We start from the raw sequence: 24,883 nt of genomic DNA on the forward strand, positions 1-24,883 counted from the left end.
GTGGATTACTTGGAGCCGTAGTACAACAGGGGAAATGTTCTCAGCTTCAGCAGGAGGGCAGAGCTGGTGTCTGGTGCTGCTGTGTTTTTTTCCCTCTGCACTGGAATCCTGCAAAGAGGATGAAATCTTGTCAGTTGTACTCATTGTCTGAGATCCTGACATATTAATGTGGTGAAGGAGATGATTATTTTGCTGCCCTGGAGGGTTTTTGGCACTTCAGGTAGATAAATGAATATACTGTTGTATCATTGCCTAGTGCTCCAGAAACTCTGATAGCACAAAGATGATGCCATTGTGGTTTTGTTGGAAATTTTAAAATGTAAAAATGCAGTAAAAATTAAATTAATGTACTATTGTTAGAGATTTACAAAGCTCACAATGAATGAAAACAAATGGCTTAGAGGTCTTGGGTATGTTATTGTTAGGAAGTTAGCAGTGGCTGACTTGGGACAGGCAAGAACTTCGCTAATAAAACAGCAGAAGGACAGCAAATCTGTTCTGTTCTTTCCTGGCTACTGCTCTGTGTTAACATCAGCTTGGGGATGTATGAGGCAATTGAAAATGCTGGGTTTAATTCATTAACTGCCTGGGGATAGTGTTGAGCCTTATCCTCTTGCTGCAGAAAGACTGCTGAAGGGGAAAGGGCATCCCGTATTGGACAGCTCAAGTGATCATTGTTTAGTCTCAGGCATTCCCCTGTGGAATGAGCAGAACAGTGCAGAAAAGAACCAAAGGGGTAATCAGAAAGGAACAGGGAAGCAGGAAGCTAGCATTGTACGGAGGATTTTCTGACTTAAATTTTTCTCCCTACCCTTGCTTGATCCTTTTGCTGACTACCCCCCCCCCCCCCCTTCTATATCCTTCTTGGATTTTCCAGGTCTGCCTCCGATCCGACCTGGATTTGAAGGGTGGGTACCTGGATTCCAGTGCAAACACCTGCCAGGAACGGCCATCGCTGCTCAGCTTTGGATCCTCTGATGTGGCTCCACAATCCTCCATAAACTCTACTTCAGAGATGAACTTCCCAGGGAAAAGTGGGGAAGCACAGATGCTGCTACGAAGCTCTGATCAGGCTTTTCGGACAGAGTTTAATTTAATGTATGCCTTCTCCCCGTTGAACGCTATGCCACGTGTGGATGGGCTGTTGCGGGGGTCTCCTCCATTGGGAGAGAGGAAGCCAATGAATTCAGAAGCAGGCTGCTGCAGCTCTCCTGCTGAAGGGTATTTCAGCAGACACGAGTCAGGGCTGCTCAAAGAGACAGCGCATGGATCCATGTCCCCCTGCGGCGAGAGGGCTTGTGAAGGTGCCAGAGCTGCTCCCCAGAATCCGCCACAAAGGAAGAAGGCAAGTACTCCTGTAAAAGAAATTCTTAGATTGCCATGATGTTTGCAGTTCCCACTCAGGTTCTTGCAAAGACTTACAGGGAGAACGAATAGAGTCTGGGCGAGTTATTCAGGCATCCAGTGCCTGGGTGAAAACAGTTGTTACAACTGCGAGAGCTACCCTTTAGGCAAGATTTTGATGTGAGAAGTGTAAAAAAAAAAACACCGCAGTGAAAATACCTCTTCTGGATCACAGAAAAGAGAGCAGGATGCTGGCAGTTTTCATCAACAGTTAAACTGAGACAAGACCCAGAGCAGTAACAGTGCAGCTGTACAGCTGGTGGAGGTGTTATTTATCAGGATGAAAAGGGTCCTTACTAGGAAGGAGGGTCTAATGTTTCAAAAGAAAACATAGGCTGTTTATTAGAACATATTAGAACATTTCCATACCATTGCAAAGAAAGTAAGATGAAGGTTATTTAAATTTTAGCGCTTTGAAACTAAGAACACAGGAATCTAGTGTAACAAAAGCAAATACATATTGGTTTCTTACAACAGGCCAGTGACCCTCATGGGACTAAAACTGAGGTAAAATGTTAAGGTGGTGCTGTGATAAAACCTGGTACTCATGGGATAAATATCAGTGCCTTTTCCTGTGCTTGGATTTCTTTCTTTATGGCAAGTGTGGTAGCTCAGATCACTTGTGTAAGAGTCCAGCTGGCTTGAATATCTTATTTCCTTTCCATTTCTGGAGTCTCTTGATTTTTTTTTTTTTTTCCCTTTGGTTTTTCTTTTAAAATTACACGTACTGTAAAACCTTCATATGTTGAGTTACTTTTGGAAATACCCTGTTCAATATTTTTGCATCATAAAGCCTTCTGTACAGGCATTGAGTCATAGCTGATAAATTCCTCAGCAGAGCTGCCTTCTGTGGGTCCTTTATGGCTCTGTACCTTATAGTAACTCTGAGGGAAGGCACACTGAAGGGTAAGTGCTCAGCTGGAAATATTTGTGTCTTTTTGGTTCTGCTGACGTTGTGTTCCGAGGCTACTCTATCTTTGGTTGGTGTCTTTGACAAATCTGAGACTGTTTTGCCCAAAACACATTCTACCTTTGCTACAAGCAGTTTGTTTTGGTGGTAGTGCCGGGAAGTTTGCAATGTCTCCATAGCAGGAACCTGCTCTAAGCAAAACAAAGTTCTGTGCAAAGCTTCACCAAGCTTTTAGTGTTAATGTGGGTAAACTAGTACAGATGAACTGGGCATTGAAGATACCAGTTCTGCAAAGAAGACTCTTTTTACCTGTTTTGGGGATGTGCAGATATTGAAAAAAAATTACATAATGTCATGAACCAGAGAGAGCATATGTTTTGAGAGGAGGGAGGTTTAGAGGCTTGATACTTGAATATGCATATCCTCAAGTAATGTGAAAATCCAGGTGGCTAGAGAAGCAAACGAGCTGGATGTTTCTGCTGAGTATTGGTCGTAAAAAGTAAAAGGTGGGTGATCATGGCAGTCTGAATTTGCACCACTTAGCTCTTTTCTGGAGTGCCTGTAGATCCATCAGGAGTTGATAATTCCAATATGCTTTTTCAAGTTTTACCTGCAGACCCAGAAGAGTTATTAGACAGTGTGTGGGCCTGTTGCTCCCCCTGTCCTAGTCCTCTGTATTCCCTGACTCATGGCTGTATTTTCTCACCCAGGTATCGCTCCTCGAGTACCGCAAGCGGAAACAGGAGGCCAAGGAGGGCGGCGATTCCGGGCGTGGCGCAGGGACCCCCACCCGGCAGGGCAGCAGCAGCTCCGGGACTGACGCAGACGGGAATGGCCTGTCAGGCTCCGCAGCACGAACTCCGTCCTCCCCACAAAGTGGCTTCTCCCCTTCTCATCCCTCCCTGCCTCACGTAGAGGACATCAGCCCACCAGACTCGAGGGGCTGTAGTTCCTCATCATCGCTCAGTAAATCCCAGGAGAGCATCAGCAGTAGGTGGTGAGTGTTATCCTTCCAAGCAAGTCTGAGATTGCTCCACAGGGAAGAACCGAACTCCCTGGGGTGCATTTCCGTAATAATACGTGCAGTGAGATGGATTCATTTGGGTCTCTTGGTATTGTTCTGTTTCGTAATTGCTAAACAACTGTGAAGGATACCAGTACTCTTCTCAGCCTGTCTTTTAGTTCTTGGTTTAGATATCCGAAATCTGTCTTGAAAAGTACAAAGTTAAACAGTTGTTGCTCTTCCACCGGTTCCCTTTTGAGGTCTTGGGTTGTAATGTCTTGCCCAGGCAATGAAAATCTAATTCAGGTCTTTTTTTTGCTGAACCTTCACTCTTTTTGGGCATGTGTGATACTAAGTCCACTCCTATTCTGAAGGAAAGCTCACAGGCGTCTGCAGCCTTTGCATTTGAGAAGCAGGGACTGCGCAACAGCTCCAGCTTTGCTAATGTACCAGACTCTGGTCAGTGGTGTGCCTAAGGCATGGACAAACCACCTTTATGATGGTTACCATGAGAAGGTTTGATAAGGGGAAAGGCTGGTCTTCAAAAACATTTGAACCTGGTCCAAAATATGAACTAGTGCACTGAATTGCCGAGTGTGGCATTATAGTGCGAGTGATGGCTGGGATGTTCTGCTGACTGGAGCTGTGTAGGGCACTGGCTCTGCTGCTCTGGAGTCAGGTTCTGGTCATGCACACCACCAGCAGAAAGGCACACACAGACACACACCCCCCTTTCCTGATGCTGATCTCTACATACGTGGTTGGGTCATTGCTCGGGTAATGGCAGGGGGTGGCATGGGGAGAGATGCAAAGCAGTGCTGAGGGCAGTGAGAAGTATGAAATTTGTGTTGAAAGCACTTGGGTGAATTTGTAAGAGTAATAAATCTGCTTCCCTCCTTTTTTCATCACTTTTCAAGCAGAGTTTAATAGAAACAATTTGTCCTCTCTGACAGTTTTCCGTCTACCAGATATTGGGACTGGCTACAGCTGAGGCAGTCTGCTAATGATTAGTTTATCATCATTACTTTATTTTCAAATATTCTATAAAAGTGGTAATAGCCCATGTCGTTCTCCTCCTGTGCTCCTTTCTTCTGCCTGTAAAAGAGCAGAAAAAACGCCAACCAGCTGAATGAACTAAAACTATTTCAGGATGAGGTGTCAGTGTGGCATGCTTGCTTTAGTACCATCTTTTATGTTCTGTGAGCTTCATCTGGTGCTCCCTCAGCAGGTGTTGCTCTGGCTTCAGTTTCCCACATAGTTTCAGGAGTTAAGTATTGTGTGGGAATAAAGATCCTATTGTTATGGGACACTGGATATAAAGTTGAAACCATGCTGATACATTTTGAATGGGATTAAGCAGATTTGCTGCCTTTAAAATTCCTGGGTTTCTGTGTTTTAATGGGCACAGCTGACAAACGTACACTCACCTTCTACTTTTAAAAAATGCATTAGAACCTGTTACTGAGCTAAAGTGACCCAGTTTCATCTTTCACTCTGTGTGCTTAAAATCAGATACATTTCCAGACATTCATAATAATATTAGGAACAGACAAAATTGGTGAGAACTAAAATTCCATGCCTTAATTTGTAGACTTTTCCAGATTTTTGCTGAATTCTGCAATAATTGACAATAGCTTTCATTTTAAAAAAAGGGTTTGTCTATTTCAGTTGCCAGGATAAAGCCATCACAATGTAAACAGATGTGCTGCTGCTCAGTAAACCCAGCCTTGCAGAAAACAAGTCTCCAAGCAAACAAAATAATAAAAAAAACCCTAATGTAAAGCACAGTTTTCAATATAGCTTAAAAAAAATTAAATACAGAAGTCAGTTAATATGCTGTGCATTTAATATAATCTAAATATTTAAATTCAGGCATTTTTAAGGCACAAACTCTTCAGTGTGCAGAGTAAAGGCATTGTAAATCCCTGGTCATGGTGATGCTGTCTGTAGGTTAAAAGACATATTTCCAAAGAGATTTTGATAGTCCTGTGGGTGGTAGATGGAATGTTGACCCAGGGATCTGGGGTTTGTCTGTAGCTCTGTTTTTCTTCAACAGTTTGGCTTTAGGAAAGCCACTTCACCTCTTTTTCACCCTTGGGCAAGACACTTATAAAAGAGAACAATATCTAGCACTAATCATGAGTGGAGACATTTCACGGACATTATACAAAAAAAACAGGACAAAGTGGCATTAGTGGGCAAAATGGCCCAGCTAGCTCTGCTCAGGAGTATTGCAGTATCCAACTATATTGTCTTGGCACATATTATCATAAAGGTATTGAGTTTGCTTCTTCTTAGTTTGAATGAAAATAATTATGCAAAATAACTGCAGTTAATCTTAAGCCAGTACCAGGATTTTCAAAACAGTGTTGAATCTCAAAACAATTTTTCTGTAACCAGGTGATTTACTGAACTGGATGCTTATACCATGTTTTTGATTAAAGGCTTGGTGTTCTGAGGGCAGTGGCATCATGGTAGCCAGGGATCAGCAGTCTGAAATCCCACTGGAGTTTTTTTACATGGCAAAAGCAGTTCAGAAGTTTGTTCCTCATCTGTCTAAAGAGCTGGTGGTCTCTGAACCCTTGTGCATTGGTCATGTTGCTCTCAGCTGTGTCACAGCAGTCCTCAGCTGTTCCTGGGGTTTTGTTGCAGGATGGTCCCGACATCGGTGGAGAGGCTGCGAGAGGGCCGGGGGATGCTGGAGAAGGTGCTGCGGAGCGGCGCAAAGGTGTCCCAGAGACACGAATCCTCCCCTACCCGGGACAGTGCTCTTGAGAGAGATGCAGGTAGGATGGTGAAACTTTGGGACATTTGGTTGGTGGGAAGTGATGTGCTTGGATAACTTTGCCAACTTCTCTGTGAAGTTGGCTAGTTGTACCTTCATCTTTAATATTATCAAAGCTGCCTTCTGCAAACCATACTCTACTGTTATTGATACATTGCTTGAGCCTGTATCCCTGTTCTGTTAGACCTGGAAGACCTCTGGATTTTTCCAGGCATTGAATTCAAGACTGCCTGCACGTTGACTTTGACAGGGACAGCTTCTTTATCCTTGGGCAGATGGGTTAGCACCTCCTATGCTCTGAAAGAGCTATCATTTAATGCTCAATGGGCGAACATTCAGACAAGTGTATTACCTTGTTTCTGAGCATTTTACGGCAAGTATACATTTCCTTCATTCCAAATCAGACTTTTCCCCAGTAGCAGTAAGGCATGTTTGAGACCAGCTTTGAAAATTGACTTCTCATTTGGAGTTCTGGTTTTGTACACCTAAGTGCATTTTTTCAGTGCTTTTTCTTCACCTAGTCTTGAGAAGAAGTCCTCTTCCCTATCAAATATGTCACAGTTTCATGGGACCCCATTGGGAGTCTTTTCCCTGTCTTTCCCATACCAGTGGAAGTGGCTTTCTTGGTTATTTTTTAGAAGGGTAGGCAAAATCCAGGCTCTTGGAACAGACCTTTGCCCAATGTAACCTGTACTGCTCTGGCTCTTCAGTGTCACGTGAGAATTAGGATGGAGTTAAACTTTCATCTGCAGCAATGAATTCTTACTTGTTACATAAACCCCATCCCATTCTGAGTTGTGAAAACCTAATGCTGCAGCTGACAAAAGTAATTTTGTTTCCTTCATCCTAGCACAGCAAAGTACATTTTTTCTTCTTTTGCTTGCTCTGGCAATTTCTTCAGCAGCTTGTTTAGATTCTTGTTTAGATTCTTTGAGCCACCTCCCCTCCCCCAGTTGCTGCTCTGCTTCTTAGTGAAACAAATGGGTGGCTGAGTCCCTGCTGTTCTGGTAGCACCTGGAGGAGTTGTGAAGATGCACATTTTCACTTGATGTTGTAACAGATAATATTAACAGGAACTAAAAAATCCCAAAGTTGGAGGGTTTGCTGATGAGGCATGTAGCAATGAAATGGAATTTGTGTGCATTGCACGCTTCTGAGAACTGCAGCTGCTCTCAGCAAAACCTGTCACTTCATATATACTTTAGGTTGACACAGGCCAGTACAGCCAAGAAAAGCAGTTATTCATGTCCTTCCCTTGTGCAGGTATTGAGAAAGGGGGGAGGGAAATGTTGGCTCTAGCTTTTAAGTTTACATAAAGCAAATTCAAGAAGGTCATAGTTTATTTACCCTTTGTAATTTAGTCTTGCAGTAGTCTTTAACTTGTCAAGGTTTCTTTCTGAGAACAGGCGCTGCCAGTAAATTGTGCACCCCTACTGGTGTGCCCAGACTTTTAAGAAACAGTCTCTTCCAGAAATCTTTTAGATTTCTTCTGATTCTCATACTCGACTTCTGTTAACCACAACGATCTCCTGGATTGAACAGTCTCTTCTTTGCGTGACTTTTTAACAAAACTTTGAATGCCCCAAACTTCTGAATTTTGCCATTCTGCAGTACTTGGAATGTCACCAAACAGCCACTTGCTGCATCGATGTCATTTCAGAAATGGAAGGTGGCACAGGACACGTGCTGGAAGCTTCAGGCCCTGGTGTCTGTGCAGGCCTGTGCCCTGAGGGAACTTCTGAGCCTCAAGAACAGACAAGAGCTACCTCCAGATCCCTTTTAGCTAAGCCAGCACTGGGGTGTAGCACAGAAAGGACAATGGCAGCAGAGCCACGGACACTGCTGGCACTGATGCTTGTGCCAGTGCAGCTGGGGCGAAGCCAGACTTGTCTGGCAGAAGTACAGAACAGACTGAGGCAGCGTGTCCTGTTTCATGACTGAGACACATCTGTCATATAAATTCGATACTAATACCGACACTGTTTCACCAAGGCATTTCAAACGTGGCTGCTGAGAATCCCTGAGATGCTGCAGATAAACAGTTCTGTCTCATTAGTCTGCAGCAGAACTCTGATGTGAAATCATCTAGTCCCAGCAGCTTCACCCCTCCTGCAGAAAGCAGAATCACCAGCCGTGGTCACTGCAGTAAGTCCTTCTTGCCTACCCCAGGTCAAGTTCAGTGATACGGTAGGACAAGAAGCTCACCCACCCTTGAAGTGCAAGAAAGGCTTACTCTGTTGGGAAGCATTTTATCCCTCTTGGTCTTCACGTATCAGCGTGTGCTGCTGGTGCCCTTGAAACCTCAAAGCATTTTCATCATCTTGGCCTGTTACAAAAACAGGCATTTCTGAGGTCTAAGAGTATCTGTTTGTAACAGCTCAGTTGGCTTGTAAACGTTAGTCCCCAAAATGGTAGCACGGGATGTCTGTCTTTGGAAGCGTCTGGATCTGCCTTTGAGGAAAACCTGCTGACAGAATCCTGCTGACAGCCCTCTGAGAAGGGCAGTTTTGTCTCCTGAGCTGGAACTGTATCCAGTGTTGATTCCTGTAACCACAACTGAGTGAGAAATCGCCGAGACCTTAGAAACCATCTTCTACCTCTCATATGCTACTGAAAAGCCAGGGGAGCCCTGGGTGTGTCTGTGCATTATCTCCAGGTGTGGTTGTTCAGACAGGCTGGTCCAAGGCAGGTGGGCTTTGTGATAAACCAGAGCACACTGGTATGAGGGGAGCAGCCACTCTTACACGTGTGGCTGTTCACACATGTTAAGGTTTCTCAATTGTCTTTTGCTGGGTTTCTTCAGTTTCTGAAATGCTGGTGGCTGGGGGGCTGGGCTGTGTGGTGTCATTTGAAAGGGAGCTGCTGTGGCCTTGGTCTAGGGGTTGAGGTTTAACATCTTGCCTGTACATTGCAGATGCAGCAGAAGGAGACACTCCAGAAGCCCACAAAGGACCAGCAGTTTACAGTCCTTCTCGATACAGCTACCAGGTACATGCTTTCATATCTTATCTGCCCATTCTGGAATAAAGCTTTTATAAGGAGGTAAGGGGGGGGGAAATAGGGCTTGGCTGCCATTGTTCACAGTGCTGCACCTAAGCACCTTTGGATGAGAAGCAGATAGGAAACAGGGAAGTCAGCCTGACATGCCTTTTCCTTTTTTTCCCTGTGCCTTGTTCAGCTGCTGCAGTCTGACAGTCCCCAGGCAGAATCACAGACCCTGCTCCAGCAGAGCTCCTCCCCATACAGAGGGCACCTCACGCCGTCTCCTGGATACAGCTACCGAGCAGCAGCACAGAGGACAGGACACAGCCTCTCCCATGGTTCCTCGGAAACATCCCTCTCCTCCACCTCATATTCCAGCCCTGCCCACTCGGTCTCCACAGACTCCTCTGCCCTGTTTGCAGGGAATTCGGGGTATTTCAGCAGCCAGCAGCACTCTGGCAGCATCAGCAGCAGCCTCCTGAGGAAGAGCTGCCCTGCAGCTGCCAGCCCAGCACAGCAGACAGCTGTGGACTCTCTCTCTTCCGAGTCGGGCTCCCAGCTCTGCACAGGCGTGTCGGGCTCTTCCTCCACTCCCCAAAGTGCTCGGTCACTACAGTCAGACTTGCGGACTATGAGCCTGCCAAACTCTGGGCAATCTGTTCTCTACCAGGGCTCCCGGGGTGCAGTGATTTCCAATGCACAACACTATCCACACCGTGGGGGAAGCAGTGTCCATCAGTACAGACTGCAGCAGCTTCAAGGTTCTGGAGTAAAGACTCAAACAGGACTTTCCTAGGGCTGCCTGGACTTCAGGAGGACAAAACTGCCCATAGCTCCTTCCAGTCACCTCTGGAAGTGGCTCCTGGGCCAGTGTTGGGAGCTTGCACCTGATGCTGGGGTGCCAGGGGTCAGAGGCTGAGGTCTGAAATGCACGGGTGAGATTTGTGAGCAGTATTGGCCTCTGGCCTGGTAGGAGAACACAGATTTCTCTGAGGCAGAGACTGTAGCAAAGCAGTTCCCTGACATGTGGGTACATTGCAAAAACAAAAACAAACAAAAAAAGAAAAAAAAAAAAGGAAAAAAAAAAGCAAATGGTTCAAGTGCAATGACTGTGGCTCAGCCTCTGTCTCTGGTCCGTGCCCATGGCCACAGTCATTCATGCAGCATGGACACAGTTCTGAATTCAAAAGCAGTTTAAAGGAAATGTTGGGGCAAGTTAACTCCAATCTCTTTATAGGTCAGGTTCTCAGTGCGTTCTGGGGAGGGCTTTAATCCGTTACGATCATTCCAGTCACAAGCAGACGAGCGCACACGGCTGCCTTTGGGCCTGGGTCGCCACTGCCGCCGTCGGAGCTTTTTCCAGGACAACAGAGTCTCCGCAAATGCGAGCAGCACGGGAGGGGGTTGGAGCGTGTGCCTGTGGCTGCAGAGGATCCGGGGTGCGCTGTCGTGTGCTGCTTCATTGCAGGTCTGTCGTGAATGAGTGTTTAAGGTCGCTTAAGGAATCTGTGAACAGGAGCATGGCTGGGGCCGCGCTGCCACGTGCTGCCGCGCCGGGGGCTCTCTGGCTGCTGGTGCGCAATGCACAGGGGATGGCCAGGGCCTGATCAGTCAAGTGATGCTGCGGCACACGGGGGGGCTGCAGGCAGAGGAGCAGGGGGGCTGCAAGGGGCAGTGGTGGGGTGGTGGGTGGGCACCCCGGTCTGTGCCGAGCCAGAGGTACTCCAGGCAGTGCCATGTGGGGTCTTTCCCAGCTGCTGTCACCCACCAAGCGTGGCAGGAGAGCCAGCCCAGACACAGTGTGCTGTGTGTTCAATTCCATACAATTGCCAGCTTCTTTCTCACTTGTTTACTGTAATATCGGGCGTGTTTTTATTTATCTAATTTTATATTCAGTTATAACCATAGTAGGTTAGCTAATATATGACAGGTGTCATCCCTGGTGCTGCAGTGGAACTTCTCCTTTCTCTTGGATAACACAATGCTGTGAGTCTGTCTCCCCTCTCCTTGCAGATGCACAGTCTTCTTCCTCTTTTTTTAGGACTGTTACAGATTTCTCTAATTCACAATTGAAATCAGGTGTTTGTTCAGCCTAGGGGAGACTTTTAAAATATTGAAACAAAGAGTAACTTTCTCACACTGTCTGGCTGTGAGCGTGTTGGGATGGAACTTGTCACCCCGCAGTTGGGTGTCTGTATACTGTATAAAATAGGTGTAAACTTCACTTGGCTTAGCCCTGGAGGTGCAGCCTCCCCTTTCGTGCTCTGAGCAGCACGGGGCAGGCGGGCTCTGCCCTGCCAGGTGGCGGGAGGGGGCCAGGGGGGCCCTGCCCAGAGGCTCCAGCACCTTCGGGCGCAGCAGGGGGGCAGGAGGGAGGGACCCTGGAAAGCTCTAGGAAAGGTGGGGGCTGTAGCTTCTTACTCTAGTGGAGTTTTTACACCATGCTGTAACATTTGAACTTTCACAAGAGATGTAATAATTTTGATAATAAAAATACTTAACTTGAAAACTAGTATTGTTGAATTTCATACGACTGTGAGCGCTGGTGCCCAGGACATAAGGCAAGGGGGTGAGGGCATGTAAGTCTCTCTTCCCTGTCCCCTGCAGGGTAAGCAGATCCTTGCAGGACCAGCCTTGCAGACCTCCCTCCTGCCTTCTGCCAGGTGAAACTGGGAGCTGCTGTTCCTGAGGAAATTCCCCGACCTTCTGGCTGGGGTTGTGAGGTTTTTGGCTGTGTTGCTGCTGCTGTTCTTGCCCAAGCTCATTCTCATTTGGGGAGGAGATGGATGCGGAGGATGCCCCCTGCATGACTGCACCTGTTTTAAAACCTGGTTTCTGGTGTGCCAGAGCCCCGGTATCCAGGGTTTTCACTGCTTGCCTTTTCCTTAGGAAGCCTGACGTGGGCTGAGCCTGGTGTGGGGCCTGCCAGGTGTGTCTGCAGGTGCTGGTCTGAGGTGCCCATGGCTTCTGGTGTTCGACTGCCCTCACTGTGAGAATGTTCCCCCTGACACTTCGTGGGACGGCATCTGTTATGGCTCATTCTGTCCTTTTGCGTCCCCAAAAGAGTGGCTCCATCTCCACTACTCCTTCCCTGAAAGCAACTGTGGGTAGCACCAACCCCGCCCTTCTCAGCCTCTTCTGCCATCCGCACGTGCGGGGCTCACCCGGGCTGTGAGCGGTGTCCAACACCGGGGGAGCCAGAGCTGGCCGAAGCTCCCTGCGAGTCCCAGAGCTCTGCATGCTGCCCTCGCACAGCCTGGAATGCTCTCCCCACTCCTCTACCAGAGCATGCCACTAGACTGACTGGCCACTTAAGTAGTTTTTTTTTCCATCAAGACACTGGAACTGTTAGAATTTCAGGAGGCTCCTATCGGCCTGTGTTAGTCAGTGAGCTGACAGACGGAAGGGATGGGTTCAAAGGCTCCTAGGGATGGATGGGATCCCTGCCCCACCCCCTGCTTTTCCATGAAGTGGGACAGACCCATTCTCTGGGGACTTACTCTGGCCAGAGCCCCTCTTTGTGTGCCAGCCCATGTGGGTGGAGGCTCCCCACCACAGCTCAGACAGTCCCCAGGGTCTCCTTGCAGACCACCTCCTTTGGTGATGGCCAGGAAGAACCCATCCCAACCCGCCCCACACCACAGGGCTCCAAGCTTGTCTGGTTTGAATTATATTTTTCAATAAGGTTTTGTGAAACACTGTATCAAACTTTGTACTAAAATACATATATATTACAGCTACTGTATTCCTTTCTCCACTGATTTTCTTGGTTTGTTTTTCCAATTCAGCTGGCAACAGCACTCACAAGCTGGCAAGACCCGGGTGCTGCCAAGCGCAGTGGGTTCCTGTTGACCTCGTTCTGGGGGGCAGCTGTTGGAGGGATGTGGGCACCGCTGGGCTCGTGGCTAGCAGACTACACTGGCAGGAGTGCTGGCACCCACTCCATCCCGGGTGACTTTGGCTCCCAGATGGTGTTTTGGCACAGCTCCATCCCCCTCCACCCCACAGGGCCTCAGGGCACCACTTACCTGCTCCAGCCAGCCCCTGGTGCCTGGTGAGGCGCTGGGTCCTGCAGAGCCCTTCACTGCCATCCCCCAGCAGCCTCCACGCTCTGTGGCCCCATCCCAGGACCGTGGTCCCACTCTGCTCCCTGCGCCCACTCGCCCTGCTCCCTGGCCTTGCCCAGTGCGTGGGTCCAGCCCTGCTAGGGCCCCCCACAAGCCCCTGGGGGCCCTGCCCTGGGCCCTGCAAGGAGCCCCAGCTGCTCGCACTGAGACACGGCCAGTGCTGAGGACTTTATTGCATTGTGAGGGCTGTGGTGACCCAAGCCTCTGTGACTAGGGGAAGCCCACACACACACACTGGTCTGGCCAGCAAAGCCACAGCTGGGCTGCAGCTACCCATGCCAGGGTGTCGGCTCTCAGGTGCTGTGTGTGGGCCCTGGAGGCCGCCGGACTCAGCACTGCCTGGGCAGCAGCCACCAGCTCCCCACATGCCATCACCACAGGCCAGCGAGGTACAGCCAGGAGGCCGGGTGGGTACAGGAGTGCTCAGCTACACCCGGCCATGCCGTGCGGCAGGGAAAGCCTTGCTGTCACCAGTGGAGATAAAGCACCGTATGGGGATGGGGAGGGAAGGCGTTTGGCAACAGCCCGTGGCCGGCTCGGGGAGGGGTCTGGCAGGGGGGGTCCTCCTGTGCCCGCCCAGGGGTTTTGCATGTTCAGCTGCTCCCACTTACCAGGGCTTACATTCAACAGCGGCGCGAGTTGGGTGTCCCACGGCCGGCAGTAGCAAGGCCCCTGCGGTCCCCATGCTGGGGGGAGCGAGCAGCAGCCTGCAGCCCCGGCCACGCACCAGGAAACACCATGTCCTGGGCTGGACTCCCGGGGCGGGAGGCGAGGGGGCTCGAGTCAGTTTACCCTGTTTAGAGAATATGAATTTACATGTAAAAGTAGGGGTTGGGCCCCATCCCGGCCACCGGGTCCCCTGGCTGTGGAGACAGGATCACGGAGCTGTACAAAATGGGAGTGGGGAGGGGTCCGGGACCCGGAGCAGCCGGCACGGGGCGCCACTGGGTGCGCATTCAGGTGGGAGGCAGCAGGTCAGGAGTCCTGGGGATGTAGAAATCTGTTAAAAACTCCAAGACTGTTTTTTCCTTGAAACAAAACCGCAGCTGGATTCTGTTCTTGAACAAAGCGGGTTTGAGGCATCCTCCCCCGGCGGCGGCCCGCAGGCAGCGGTGGGCACGGAGCTGGCAAGGTGCGTGGGATGGTGGTGCCGGCGTGGACATGGAGGTGGCCGTGGATGCGGCGGGCGGCTGGCGCATCCCTGGCACGGGCGCCGGGGCCCGGAGGGCGGCGCGGGACGCTGTGTGGCCACTGGCAGCAGATGAAGGGCAGGACAGGGAGGGAACGCCCAGGCTGCCGGCCATGGGAAGAGGGTCCTGCTGCGGATGGTCGGCCTTATATCCTCTGCAGGGAAAGCACAGCAGGTTGGGGATGGTCTTGGGTAGGTCTTACTGCACCATCGTGCCCCTAGCATGTGCCAGGCATACACCTGTCCCCATTCCTGCCACCCACTCTATCTCTGCTGCCTCCCTTCCCTATTGCCCCCAGCCCTACTGCCTGCACAGCCAGGGTCCCCCCATCCCATCCCATCCCATCCCACATCACACAGACACCCAGCAGTCACATGCAGAGACACCACAGAGGGACTAGGGACAGGACAGTGACACTCAAGACTTACCGCAGTGCCAACAAAATCTGTGGAAACAGAAGAGAGAGAGGTCAGGCAGGGCAGAGGCTCAGCAGCTCCTTCCCACCCTGCCCAGCCTGGCTTGCTTTGTAGGTGGCAGTTAAGCCCATGGGACCCCTGCTGGGCTGCCGGAGGGGCGAAGCCCCCTAGGCTGTTCCCACCAGGATTCCCCCAGCAGTGTGGCACTCACCTTTGCTCTCTGCCTTGAGCTCCTCGTGCAGCAGGTCATTCTGCCGGTTGCCGAGAACAAAGGCCAGGAAGGAAAGGATAAGGGCGTTGAGGATGCCGATGATGGCCAGGATATAAGCCCAGCGTACGGAGCAGTCGCCCAGGGAGTACTTCCCTGTCTTTTCCCCGCACATGTCCCGTATGGTCTCTGCATCCCAGCCATCGGGAAAGATCATGCAGCCCAGCACCAGGCAGAGCGCTGTTGAGAGAGAGAGGAGAGGGAAGCATCAGAGGAGACATGGAGTGGCAGTGCTGGGATGAGCCCCCCCAAGTCAGTTCATTAAAGCAGCCCATCTCTGGCAGGGAGCCCACCTTGGCCCCATGACAGCCAAGCAATGTTGCAGGTGACAGCCACCACTGCCTCAGTAGCCCCAGGGACTGCATTTTTGGCTGCCCCAAACCTGGCCCACGTACAAATAGGGACTTCAGGCTTTTGGTTTCTTCCAGCATCAGCCACAGGATCAGTGGCTACCCACAGGCTTTCCTCAGCACCACAAGCTCCCTGCATGTGGGCAGGAGCTACCGGTGCATGGTGGGCAGGGATGCTGCCTGTGGAGAGGACCGGCATCCCCAGGAACCCCCACACCCAACCACCACACAGCCTGCGAGCACCACTCCCAGAGGGGTCACCTTCCCAGCAGGCCTCCACCCAGCATGCTCTGTGCTGAGCAAGGAGACATCAGAGAACACAGGGACAGAAATGCCAAGACAAAGCCTGTGACTGTCAAGGTAAGGAGGTGACTTTTTCTGACTACAGCAAGTACAAAAGCTCCTCACCCCATATCAGCTGGAAAGGCTAAAAATAGTAATGATGTTGGCTGTGATGCCTGCAGGTACTTTTGCCCTGAGTTAAGGAAGAACCAAGAAGCTTGTGCCCATACCAGTAAGAAGTTACCTCCCCATCCCTTAGAGCAAACACCCTGCAGGCAGGCAGCTGGAGGTCTAGCATGAGCTTTCTGGGTGCTGACATGTGTTTTGAACTGCTCTCCGTGGGGAAAGGAAATCCCAGGAAGGGAGGGAAGGGCCTGCAGGGCATCACACCAGGAGTAGGTACAGCCCTTGCATCCGAAAGAGCTGAGGCGAGGAAAGGACAGGGACACCGAGGGACACCAGCACATGTCACCCAGCAGCTGCTGCCTGGTCTCTGACTCCTTCACACATATTGCAAACCTCCTTGGTAAAAGTATCTTTGTGGACAGTGGCAAGCCCTGCATGCTGATTTACTGCCCTGCACAGCCCTGGTGGCACCCCAGCACCACACGGCTGCACAGAGCCAAGCCGGTGTCTCCAGCACATCATCACCAGGGACTCCCAGCCCGTCTGGGGGAGCTCCCTGCCCACTGGGACTGGGCCAACCCAAAACCTGCAAGGCCAACCCAAAACTCTGCAAGGAAACACAATCAGCACCAATGCCATGCACTGCATGGTAAATGGTGAGGAGCAGCCTGGACTGCTGCTGACTGACCTGGGCACCTTGGAACAGGATGGCATTAATTCATCTGAGGGCCTGAATTAAAGGGGATCAGGTGCAGCAGACCTGTGCCAGGGACTGTTCCTGTGAAAGGAGAGATGCTAAGAGGATTTTAGGATCCACTGAGCTCCCAGTGCAGTGCAGCTATGAAACAAGCTAAGGTGCTCTCTAGCAATCCCCTGCAAGGGGATGGGTTTACCCTTGTAGCACTGCTCAGGCTGGCACAACCTAGCCTGGAAATGGGCACACCTGTAAGAGATCTGCTGAAATCACTGAGGAGGAGAAAAGGACCACAGGTGCACAGTGAGGCTGGAGGACAGCACAGCAGCAGCTCCAGCTGCCTGGGTGGGCAACAGCCCTTGGCAAGAGCCACTCTGGGCCCAGAGGAGAATAATGCTGTGCCCAGGGTGGTAGAAGGCAAATATTAGTTAAAAAAAGCAGGAACCAATTTTACCTGCACTAGCAAGGGCTTGGGCAGGCTCCCTGCCTTTGTGCACAGCCCTCAGTCCTTCACAGGACTGCAGCCTCCTTCACAGGAGCAGAACAGCAGCCCCTGGGTCTATCCTTGGGCTTTGCAGGCATTGGCATGTCCTCTGCATTTCTGAGCTATTATTTGGGGTCCAGGTGGGTCCAGCTGCCCAGATAAAGCAGAAGCCTGCCAAGAGCTCACTGCTCTGAAAACACCACAGATGTTAGAGTCTCCCAGGACATCTGCAGGTCCCAAACATGGCAAGACAAGCAGTGATGCATGAGGCAGCGGATCAACGTGCTGGAGAGCTACGGCACTCACGGAGGCCACGGGAGACAGCGTTTAAGGCAAAAGTAGGGTGGCTCAAAAAGGTATGGGAGCCACTGGTGCAGTGGGTTGTCACAGCACAGTCACGGGGGACAGGCAGTGATGGCTGCTGCCAGGACACTGCCTGGCTCCAGCCTGTGTCTGCTTGCCCCGATCCCTCTTGTTCCGTGTACCTGCTCTGTACTGCACCAGGGCAAAGGGAGTCTGTGCCCTCTCCCACCGAGCAGCTGCAGGATCTCTGCCCAAGCCCTCACAGCCCATTTGACAGAATTAAACAACGTATTTACTACGGGGCAGAGGCGCGTGCCCAAGTCACCACATGCACCCAAATGCCTCTGCCCTAGGGTGACTGGCCTCTTCCCAAAAGCCTCTCACTACTCCACAGCTCCCTGGGAAGTGGCTGAGATGGGGCTGTGCTACTGAAGGCAGGTCCTCCCCTGGCAAAGAGCAGCTCAGTGCTCTCCTCTTCCCATCTGTCCTACATGTTCCCAGCAGCAAGCCGAGTCCTCTGCTCTGTCACAAGCAATTCCCTTTTCTACACGTCCCCAGGCTGCCCAGTGTCCTGGAAACACCTTCCTGGGCCTGCAGCAAGGAGTGGCTTTGAAGAGCAGAGCAAGAACAAGGAGGGGATCCCCACACAGCCCACAGGCCTCAGCGCTGCCCTCTCCAACAGGTCTGAGGGGTGAGGAGTCAGGGTTCTGCCTGCCCATTCCTCTGCCCGCAGCACCATTCTGCCAGCACCTACTTCCAAATGCCCCAAGACCCCTTGCAGACCTGCACGAAAACCTTGGTTTTTGTTTAAAGCAGCCTATTTCTATGCCTTGTAACCACAAGAAAAACACCAGGTGAGGACTCCTATGAAGAGCCACTATTAAAGAGGAAATAATAACCCACCTCCTGTCCACTTTGCTTTTAATTCCTGTTTTTCTGAGGGTGTGGTGCCAGTCGTCACTGTCAGTGGCATCAAGGACGGCTGGCTGGTCTGTCACACCCCACAGCTGCCATCCTTCCCCCAAACCCTGGGCTCCAATTCTCTCTTCTAGAGTTTTCCCAGTTGTAAAGACAGTTTTGAGAGCAAGCATTTCAGTGATCACTGGGACAGGGTGTATACGGGGGGAGAAGGATCCTGCTGGGGCTGGGGCTCCGGCCCCAGAAAGTTGGCATTTCTTGGCTTGGTTTTACAGCTTGTTCATGGTTTCCCCCTCCTCAATCCTCCCCTGTCAAGGTCCTTTAGAAACAACATGGGCATCTCAAGGGCTTTTGAAATTCTCACAAAAGAAATTAATCAAAGCGAATGCAATGTAATGACTCAGGCTGCAACACTGGAGCAAGATTTTAGCAGAACAAGGAGGCTCCTCCTGGCAGGATAACATCTCCTGGTACAAGGTGCATTTAGCTAATTTGGACTGTCTTAGTAACCCCCATGTTTGCTGAGTACCACTGCCCTGAGCAATTATGCCTGCAAGATTAAAGTCTGATGTTTTTAATCACTTTTTCTGTCTAGTTTAGTCTGCAAGTGTGGGTGAAAACTGGCTTTTACTGCTTCTGCCTGCCATGGGTGGAAAAAGCTCAGGACATGCCCTGCAGCTGTGACCTCCCCCAGAGCATCACACCGACACAGGACACACAAACAGGAAGATGTGGGGTAATGGGGGGAAAACCAGCAATCACTGGGTCCCAAAGGAGCTTTTTACACCTGACATGGGGACAGCGCACCCAAAAACCCCAGGAAACAGGGGCTGGGCCGTGCTATTGGGGTCTAGAGTGGCTGCTTCTCACCAGAAGACCTCCTGAGAGCTGAGCACCAAAAGGAAAGGGGACAAGCACAGTCCCCCTTCCTCCCCCTAAAAACTGAAATCCCTCAAAAATAAATGAACACTAAGGGCAGCGTGCTCAGGACCATTTACACAGACACGAGCTCCCTTACGGCGTTCTGCTCCACAGGCTGTTTCTGTGCCAAAAAATCAGCAGGATTCAGAATAGAGTTATGAGTTTGTATGAATCAGAACTGACAGTTACTTTATCTGGAACAACAGTTAAGGGATGTAAGCTCCAGGACATGAGCGGCTCCGAGACGCCCAGCTCAGCCCCTCCCCGCGAGTACACAGGCACATTAACAGCCGCCACGGGAGAGCTGCGCTGCCGAGCAAACCCCGCGGCTGCTGCTGCTGCGGAGCACACGGCGCTGCACAGAGGCAAGGGATGGGCTGCAGCCCGGCTCCTGTCCCCGTTGCAAGACCTGAACGGTAGGGGAAGAAGAGGAGAATCTTCAGGAAAGCTCTTTCGGGGTCCACAAGACCGTAATTCAGCAAATGCTGAGCGTTTTTGCAGTGTTGTTATTTTTGCTGCAAGGTCAGCAGGTGGAAGTGGTTCATATATGGGCAATATTTCTCCCTTTGACAGAGAAAGGGCTTGAGGATACACTGCAGAGTCACAGGATAGTTAGGGTTGGAAGGGGCTTCTGGAGATCATTTAGTCCAACCCCCCTGCCAAGGGTCACCTAGAGCAGGTGATACAGGAACACATCCAGGTGGGTTTTGAACGATTCCAGAGACAGAGACTCCACGACCTCCCTGGGCAGTCTCGCGCTCAGCAGCTGTCCCAGTTACATTCTGAGCCAGTTTGGAGCAGTGGTATCTGCATCGTATTTTTTCATTAAGAATTTCAACAAATGACTTTTATATCCATGAAAACAGTATTTTGAAACCTCAAACTCTCTGAAAGGACTTGGCTCTCCAGCAAGTCCCAGTCAGGAAGATGAGCCTGTCCTGATGTGGTTCAGCAGAGCCGCTGCATTACTTCCAGAACCAGCGAGGGTTTTGGGGCTCTGGTGCTCACTCAGGCCAAATCCTGCTCTCCCTTGGGGCTGAGGCCACACCACCACACAGCTCCACCATGCTCAGTCCCGGCAGCTGGCAACTTCCCTCACTACTCCTCTCCATGGATATGCCAAAACTGTGCTGTGCAAGGGGTCCCCACTCAGAGGGTGGCAAACACAGCTGAGGTGCAGAAGATGAAGCCCTACTCAGGGATCTGCCTCTGTTCTCAGGCCTTGGAAGGGCCCATCCAAGAGGTGAGTGTAGCTCTGAAAGGAGTTTCCCAAAGGAGAAAAGGGCTCAGATGAATATGTATTACCACATTCTCCATCAGGCAAGGTGCCCAATTAATGCCCAAATGCCACTGGTAAGGACAAAGCCCAGCCTTAAGGCCAAGAGCATGGTACCAGTTGGGAAGGCACCCCATGTGTCATGTATCCCTAAGGGAGGGAGTGTGGAGGTCTCACCACACTGACTGCTGGACCTGAAGCACAGGGAAACACGTTAAAATGTAGCCAGTCAATTCCTCCATGCAAACAGGATGGTGTGCTCAACTGGCTGCCCCTTTTGATCCTCAATAGACTGTAAGTACAAAACCAAAGACCTTCTGCAAACAGAACCCTGGACCCACTTGGGTCCATCACAATCATTCTGATGGGAGCCACATAGATGCAGTGTCACACAGAGGCGGCTGGGCTGTCTTGCAAGGGCATTAATGCTGGGCACCAGGACAACTTTGTTCAAAGATCGGAGTTAACTCACAGGGTGACTGTGTCTTATGCTACAGCGGAGTATTGGGGAATCAGAGGAAATGCTCAGGCTCCTGGGCAGCCTGGTGGTGGTGTATTCCTATGCTCTGATTTCCTGCAGATGAATCCCAATGGGGATCACCCTCACAGCCCATTTCTTTTCAAGAAAGAATCATCCCATGGAACTTTCTGAAGGTGCTCCCCCACTAATTTGGAGTACTTGGGTGGCATCAGGTGCTGTCAGTCATACAGTTGTTGATGTGATCATGTTAAGGGCCCATCTCTGGTTTTATAACAGAAGGATTTAGCAGAGTCTCCAGTTTTGCGTTACTGGGATTTTGAACAGGGCAGATGGCCACAATTCTATTTTCAATAAAGCAGAGTGTTTCCTCTTAATTAGATCCAGTTTCCTCCTGGGGGGGGGCAGTGGCTTTTGAGCTAGAGCTTTCTGTCAAGCTCTAATTAAACCCTGTCTTGATTGTTGTCCACTAATTAGACATTGATGGTTTAAAGCTGGTTGTTTTTTTCTTTTTGAAAGAGATCCTGAATTCCTCATCCTCCTCCCCCATATTCCTGCACTTGGCTTTTCTCCTCTGAAGAGCCCATCCATGTTCACAATCAGCAGCCCTTTACTCTGCACCGGCCATCCCACAGGGATGGGGTGGGGACACCTCTGCCCCATCTCTCTGCCCACCACCTGGCTCACCTGGCTTTCATCAGTGAGACCAAGTGACTTCAGGCCTCACAGTTGCTTCTGCTGTAGTAGTGCACGTCCTTCTTCAGCTAAAACCTCCCTGAGGCAGAAGCAATGTCCTTTCCTTCTTTGCTCCTCCAAGCTCTCTGCTCTGGCAGAATCTTTCAACTTTCCAGGCAGGTGAATCTCTGAAGTTTGCCATCATGATGTGCCAGAGCCTGCACCAGGCTATGACCCTGCCCTACCCGTAAGATCTGGCCTGTGGTATTCTCTCCATAGGTCATGGCAGTTCCTTCTCCAAGCACAAGGTAACACATCTGCCTGTGGCTGCCTCTGACATGCCCAGGGAAGTTCAGCCCTGCCTGACCCTGCCAGACAAGACTCTCTCTTGCTGGAACACACCACACCACCACCTCTGCATCCAGGCCCTCTCTGATGGGAACACCAGCCTGTCCTGTAGGACAGCAGCTCTCTCATGCTGTCCTGTCCCAGGGCAGGGTGGAGGGCCAGTCTCTATTAATGCTGCCTTGGACTTTCCCCGATAGAGAAGCCATGGAGCTGTGCTGCTCTGGGAGAGCTCCAAGCCAACCTGGGCTGGCTGGGGCCAGAAGGGTCAGCCCATGGCCCCACTGAGATGAGCACTCAGGGTTCTCACAAGTGCAGTTGTGAGCAACACGTGAAACCACAAGGTGCAAAATGTGACCAAGGACAAGCCGCAAGGCAAGGTGAGGGGTACCCAGAGGTGACAGCACCAAAGTACTGCTGTGGCCACCCAAATCTGAGCCAGGACAGGACAGGAGGCACTGGGGAGGAGACCCAGGGCTGCCTCCAGTGCAGTACCCTCTGCCACGCAGCTCCCTGTGCAGCAGTAGCAGCTGGGCGCTCCAACCCACTTGATTAAGCTGCTGACAATCAGTAGGATTTGGGCTCTGAGCTTGCTTTAAACTGATAAATCTTCAGGACAGGGAAAATTAAAGATGAGGGAATTTCCTGATAAGCCAAGGCAGCTGCAGGTCTGGCTGTGGTCCTGATCTGGGTGAGGGGAGGTCAGGCTTTCCAGCCCAAGCCAGCTGCAAGGGAGAGAGCTGACCTAGCGGAAAGCTCCTCACATGGAGGGGCTGTATCCTTCCACATCTAGGACTGGGGCCCTTCTCATTAGGAATAAGGGGCACTCTAAGTCCTTCCAGTGGAAGCTCTAGGTCTATTCACACTTAGTATGCAGTGGAGAGTAAGAGTGTTTGTCCACACCTGGTAAAACCGGGCAGAGAAGGAAGTGAAGGGTCTTGCTACCAGGGGAAGCTCAACATCATTGCTCAGGATATTTCTCCCAAAAGGACAGACCCTGGGTGAGGACACCTTGGAGGTCTGTGCATAAGGGGATACTTGGGATCCTTACCAATATTGGCATCAGGTCCCCTTCTGGGGAAAGGTTTGGGTTACTGTACAGTGTCACTTTGAGGAGTGAGTCTGTGAGGATCTTGGGGTACATCTACAGTGGGGTTTCATTTGTGGAGGGAGCTAAGGAGGATCTACAGACAGGGTCACTTTTGGGGGGTTAATTACTGGGCTTGAGTGGTCATGTCTGAGGAGACATCAAGGTTATGGTGTTCCTCTGTGGGAAGCACTGGAGAGAGCTGGGAAAGGCCTGTCCTCACAGCCCTTTCATGATGAGGGGGAGAGAGGGTCTGGGTACAATATGTCTTTAAGAGGGAGCTGAAGGGTGCTTTTACAAGGATGGGGGATCCATGCATGGGCTTCGTCCAGTGGTGGGGTCCCTTTGGGGGATGAGAGTTCCCCTAAAGTGAGTATCTCTTGGGGACGACCCCATGTCTCTGGGGTTGACAGAGAGGCTAGTCCCTGATGCAGAGTGTGCCGGGGTGTCTGGATCCCCAGGGGGCTGGTGCAGTGTGTCCAAGGCCATCTTGCATTTGGTCCTTGACTCTGTGCGACAGTCCCTGTTGTAGGGTGTCTCAATGCTGGTCCTTGACTGGGGTGTACTGAGGTGGGTCCCTAGCCCAGGATGTCCTGAGGTGCTCCAGACTGTCCAGGTGTCCCAGGGTTGGTGCCTGTTCTGGGGTTGCCTGAGGTGGGTCCCTGATCCAGCTCTCCTGATGTGTCCCAGGGAGCCTTACGTTTCTCTGGGGTCAGACCTTGCCTGGGGAATCCCAGATTCCAGTGCCCAGAAGAGGTGCCACCATTCCTGGTGCCAGTGCCTGGTCTGGATGTCCCAGGAAGCCCTGGAGTGTCCTGAGGACACTTCTTGGCTGGGAAGACCCATGGCCCTACAGTGCTTGTACCTGTCCAGCTTTCTTGAGCAATCCCAGTGTTCCCTGCGGCCAGCCTCTGCCTGGGGAGACCCAGGTGCCAGTGCCTAGAGCCAGCACCTGTTTGTGGTGCTCTGTCAGTGCCAGTGCCTGGCCTGCTTGTCCCAGGAAGTCCTGGGATGTCTTAGGGCCAGCACCTGGCTGGGGTGCCCTATTGATACACAGTACCTGTACCCAGCCCAGCTTTCCTGGGCAGCCCTGGTGTTCCTTGTGCCCAGGGGATACCAGGGAGCCGTGGGTGCCGGTGTCCCGAACTGGTGCCCATTCCTTCTAATTTGTTAGCACTAGTCCCTGGCTTGGGTGTCCCACAAAGCTGTGGGGCTGGATCCTGGAAACACGGCCCTGCAGTGCTTGGACTCAGCCCAGCTTCCTTGAGCAACCTTGGTGTTCCTGTAGCCAGGGACCCCACTATCACTGCTGGGGGCTCCCGGGGCGCCGCATGCTCAGCACTGCCCAGTCTCCCCACCCATCCCCCACCGCCAGGCCCGGGGCAGGCCGGTGTTCCCAGTGCCGGTGGTTCCCGGGGCCGGTGTGTACCTGCCAGCAGCTGCATCCAGGCGCAGATCTTGTAGACGGTGGCGGTGTTGCAGAAGAAGAACAGGGCGAAGCAGGTGATGCAGCCCAGCGTCAGCACCATGGAGAGCAGCACGAAGAACGCGGCCGCCTGAAAGGCGCCCGAGGGGATGGTGCTGAAGTCGGTGAAGGAGCCGCGGCACGACAGCTCCCGGCCCGCCAGCCCGCTGCCCACGCAGTAGTGAAACAGCCCGAAGTACCCGGGCTTGGGCGTGTTAACGCTGTCGCCCACCCAGTAGGGCTGGATGAAGACCACCACGTTGATGATGGCGAAGCAGATGGTGAAGATGGCCCAGAGCACGCCGATGGCGCGCGAGTTCCGCACGTAGTTGTCATGGTACAGCTTGGAGGCTTCCTGCGAGGGCAGCATCCTGCCGGCCGCCGCTGCCGGAGG

The 24,883-nt window shown here is 51.6% G+C and overlaps 2 protein-coding genes across 2 annotated transcripts in view; one reads left to right on the forward strand and one right to left on the reverse strand.

Annotated features, from left to right (window-relative positions):
* SETD5 (SET domain containing 5) overlaps positions 1-10,724 on the forward strand; it is a 65,027-nt gene extending 54,303 nt beyond the window's left edge. The window contains exons 20-24 of the mRNA XM_082288522.1: positions 878-1,345; positions 3,025-3,311; positions 5,970-6,103; positions 9,017-9,090; positions 9,281-10,724. Of these exons, the coding sequence (XP_082144648.1) occupies positions 878-1,345; positions 3,025-3,311; positions 5,970-6,103; positions 9,017-9,090; positions 9,281-9,880 (1,563 nt within the window). The 3' untranslated portion in view covers positions 9,881-10,724. The remainder of the gene's footprint in view (positions 1-877; positions 1,346-3,024; positions 3,312-5,969; positions 6,104-9,016; positions 9,091-9,280) is intronic.
* A 3,443-nt stretch (positions 10,725-14,167) lies between these two features.
* Positions 14,168-24,871, reverse strand: LHFPL4 (LHFPL tetraspan subfamily member 4; the record flags this gene model as incomplete). Its single annotated transcript, XM_082288787.1, has 4 exons — positions 24,454-24,871; positions 15,029-15,265; positions 14,830-14,846; positions 14,168-14,530 (listed from the first exon to the last, which is right to left on the reverse strand). The coding sequence occupies exons 1-4, from the start codon at positions 24,857-24,859 to the stop codon at positions 14,168-14,170; spliced, it is 1,023 nt and encodes a 340-aa protein (XP_082144913.1). The 5' UTR covers positions 24,860-24,871.
* Between the last annotated feature and the right edge of the window lie 12 nt (positions 24,872-24,883).

Source organism: Coloeus monedula, assembly GCF_965178545.1.
Source record: "Coloeus monedula genome assembly, chromosome: 11".
Classification (NCBI taxonomy): domain Eukaryota; kingdom Metazoa; phylum Chordata; class Aves; order Passeriformes; family Corvidae; genus Coloeus; species Coloeus monedula.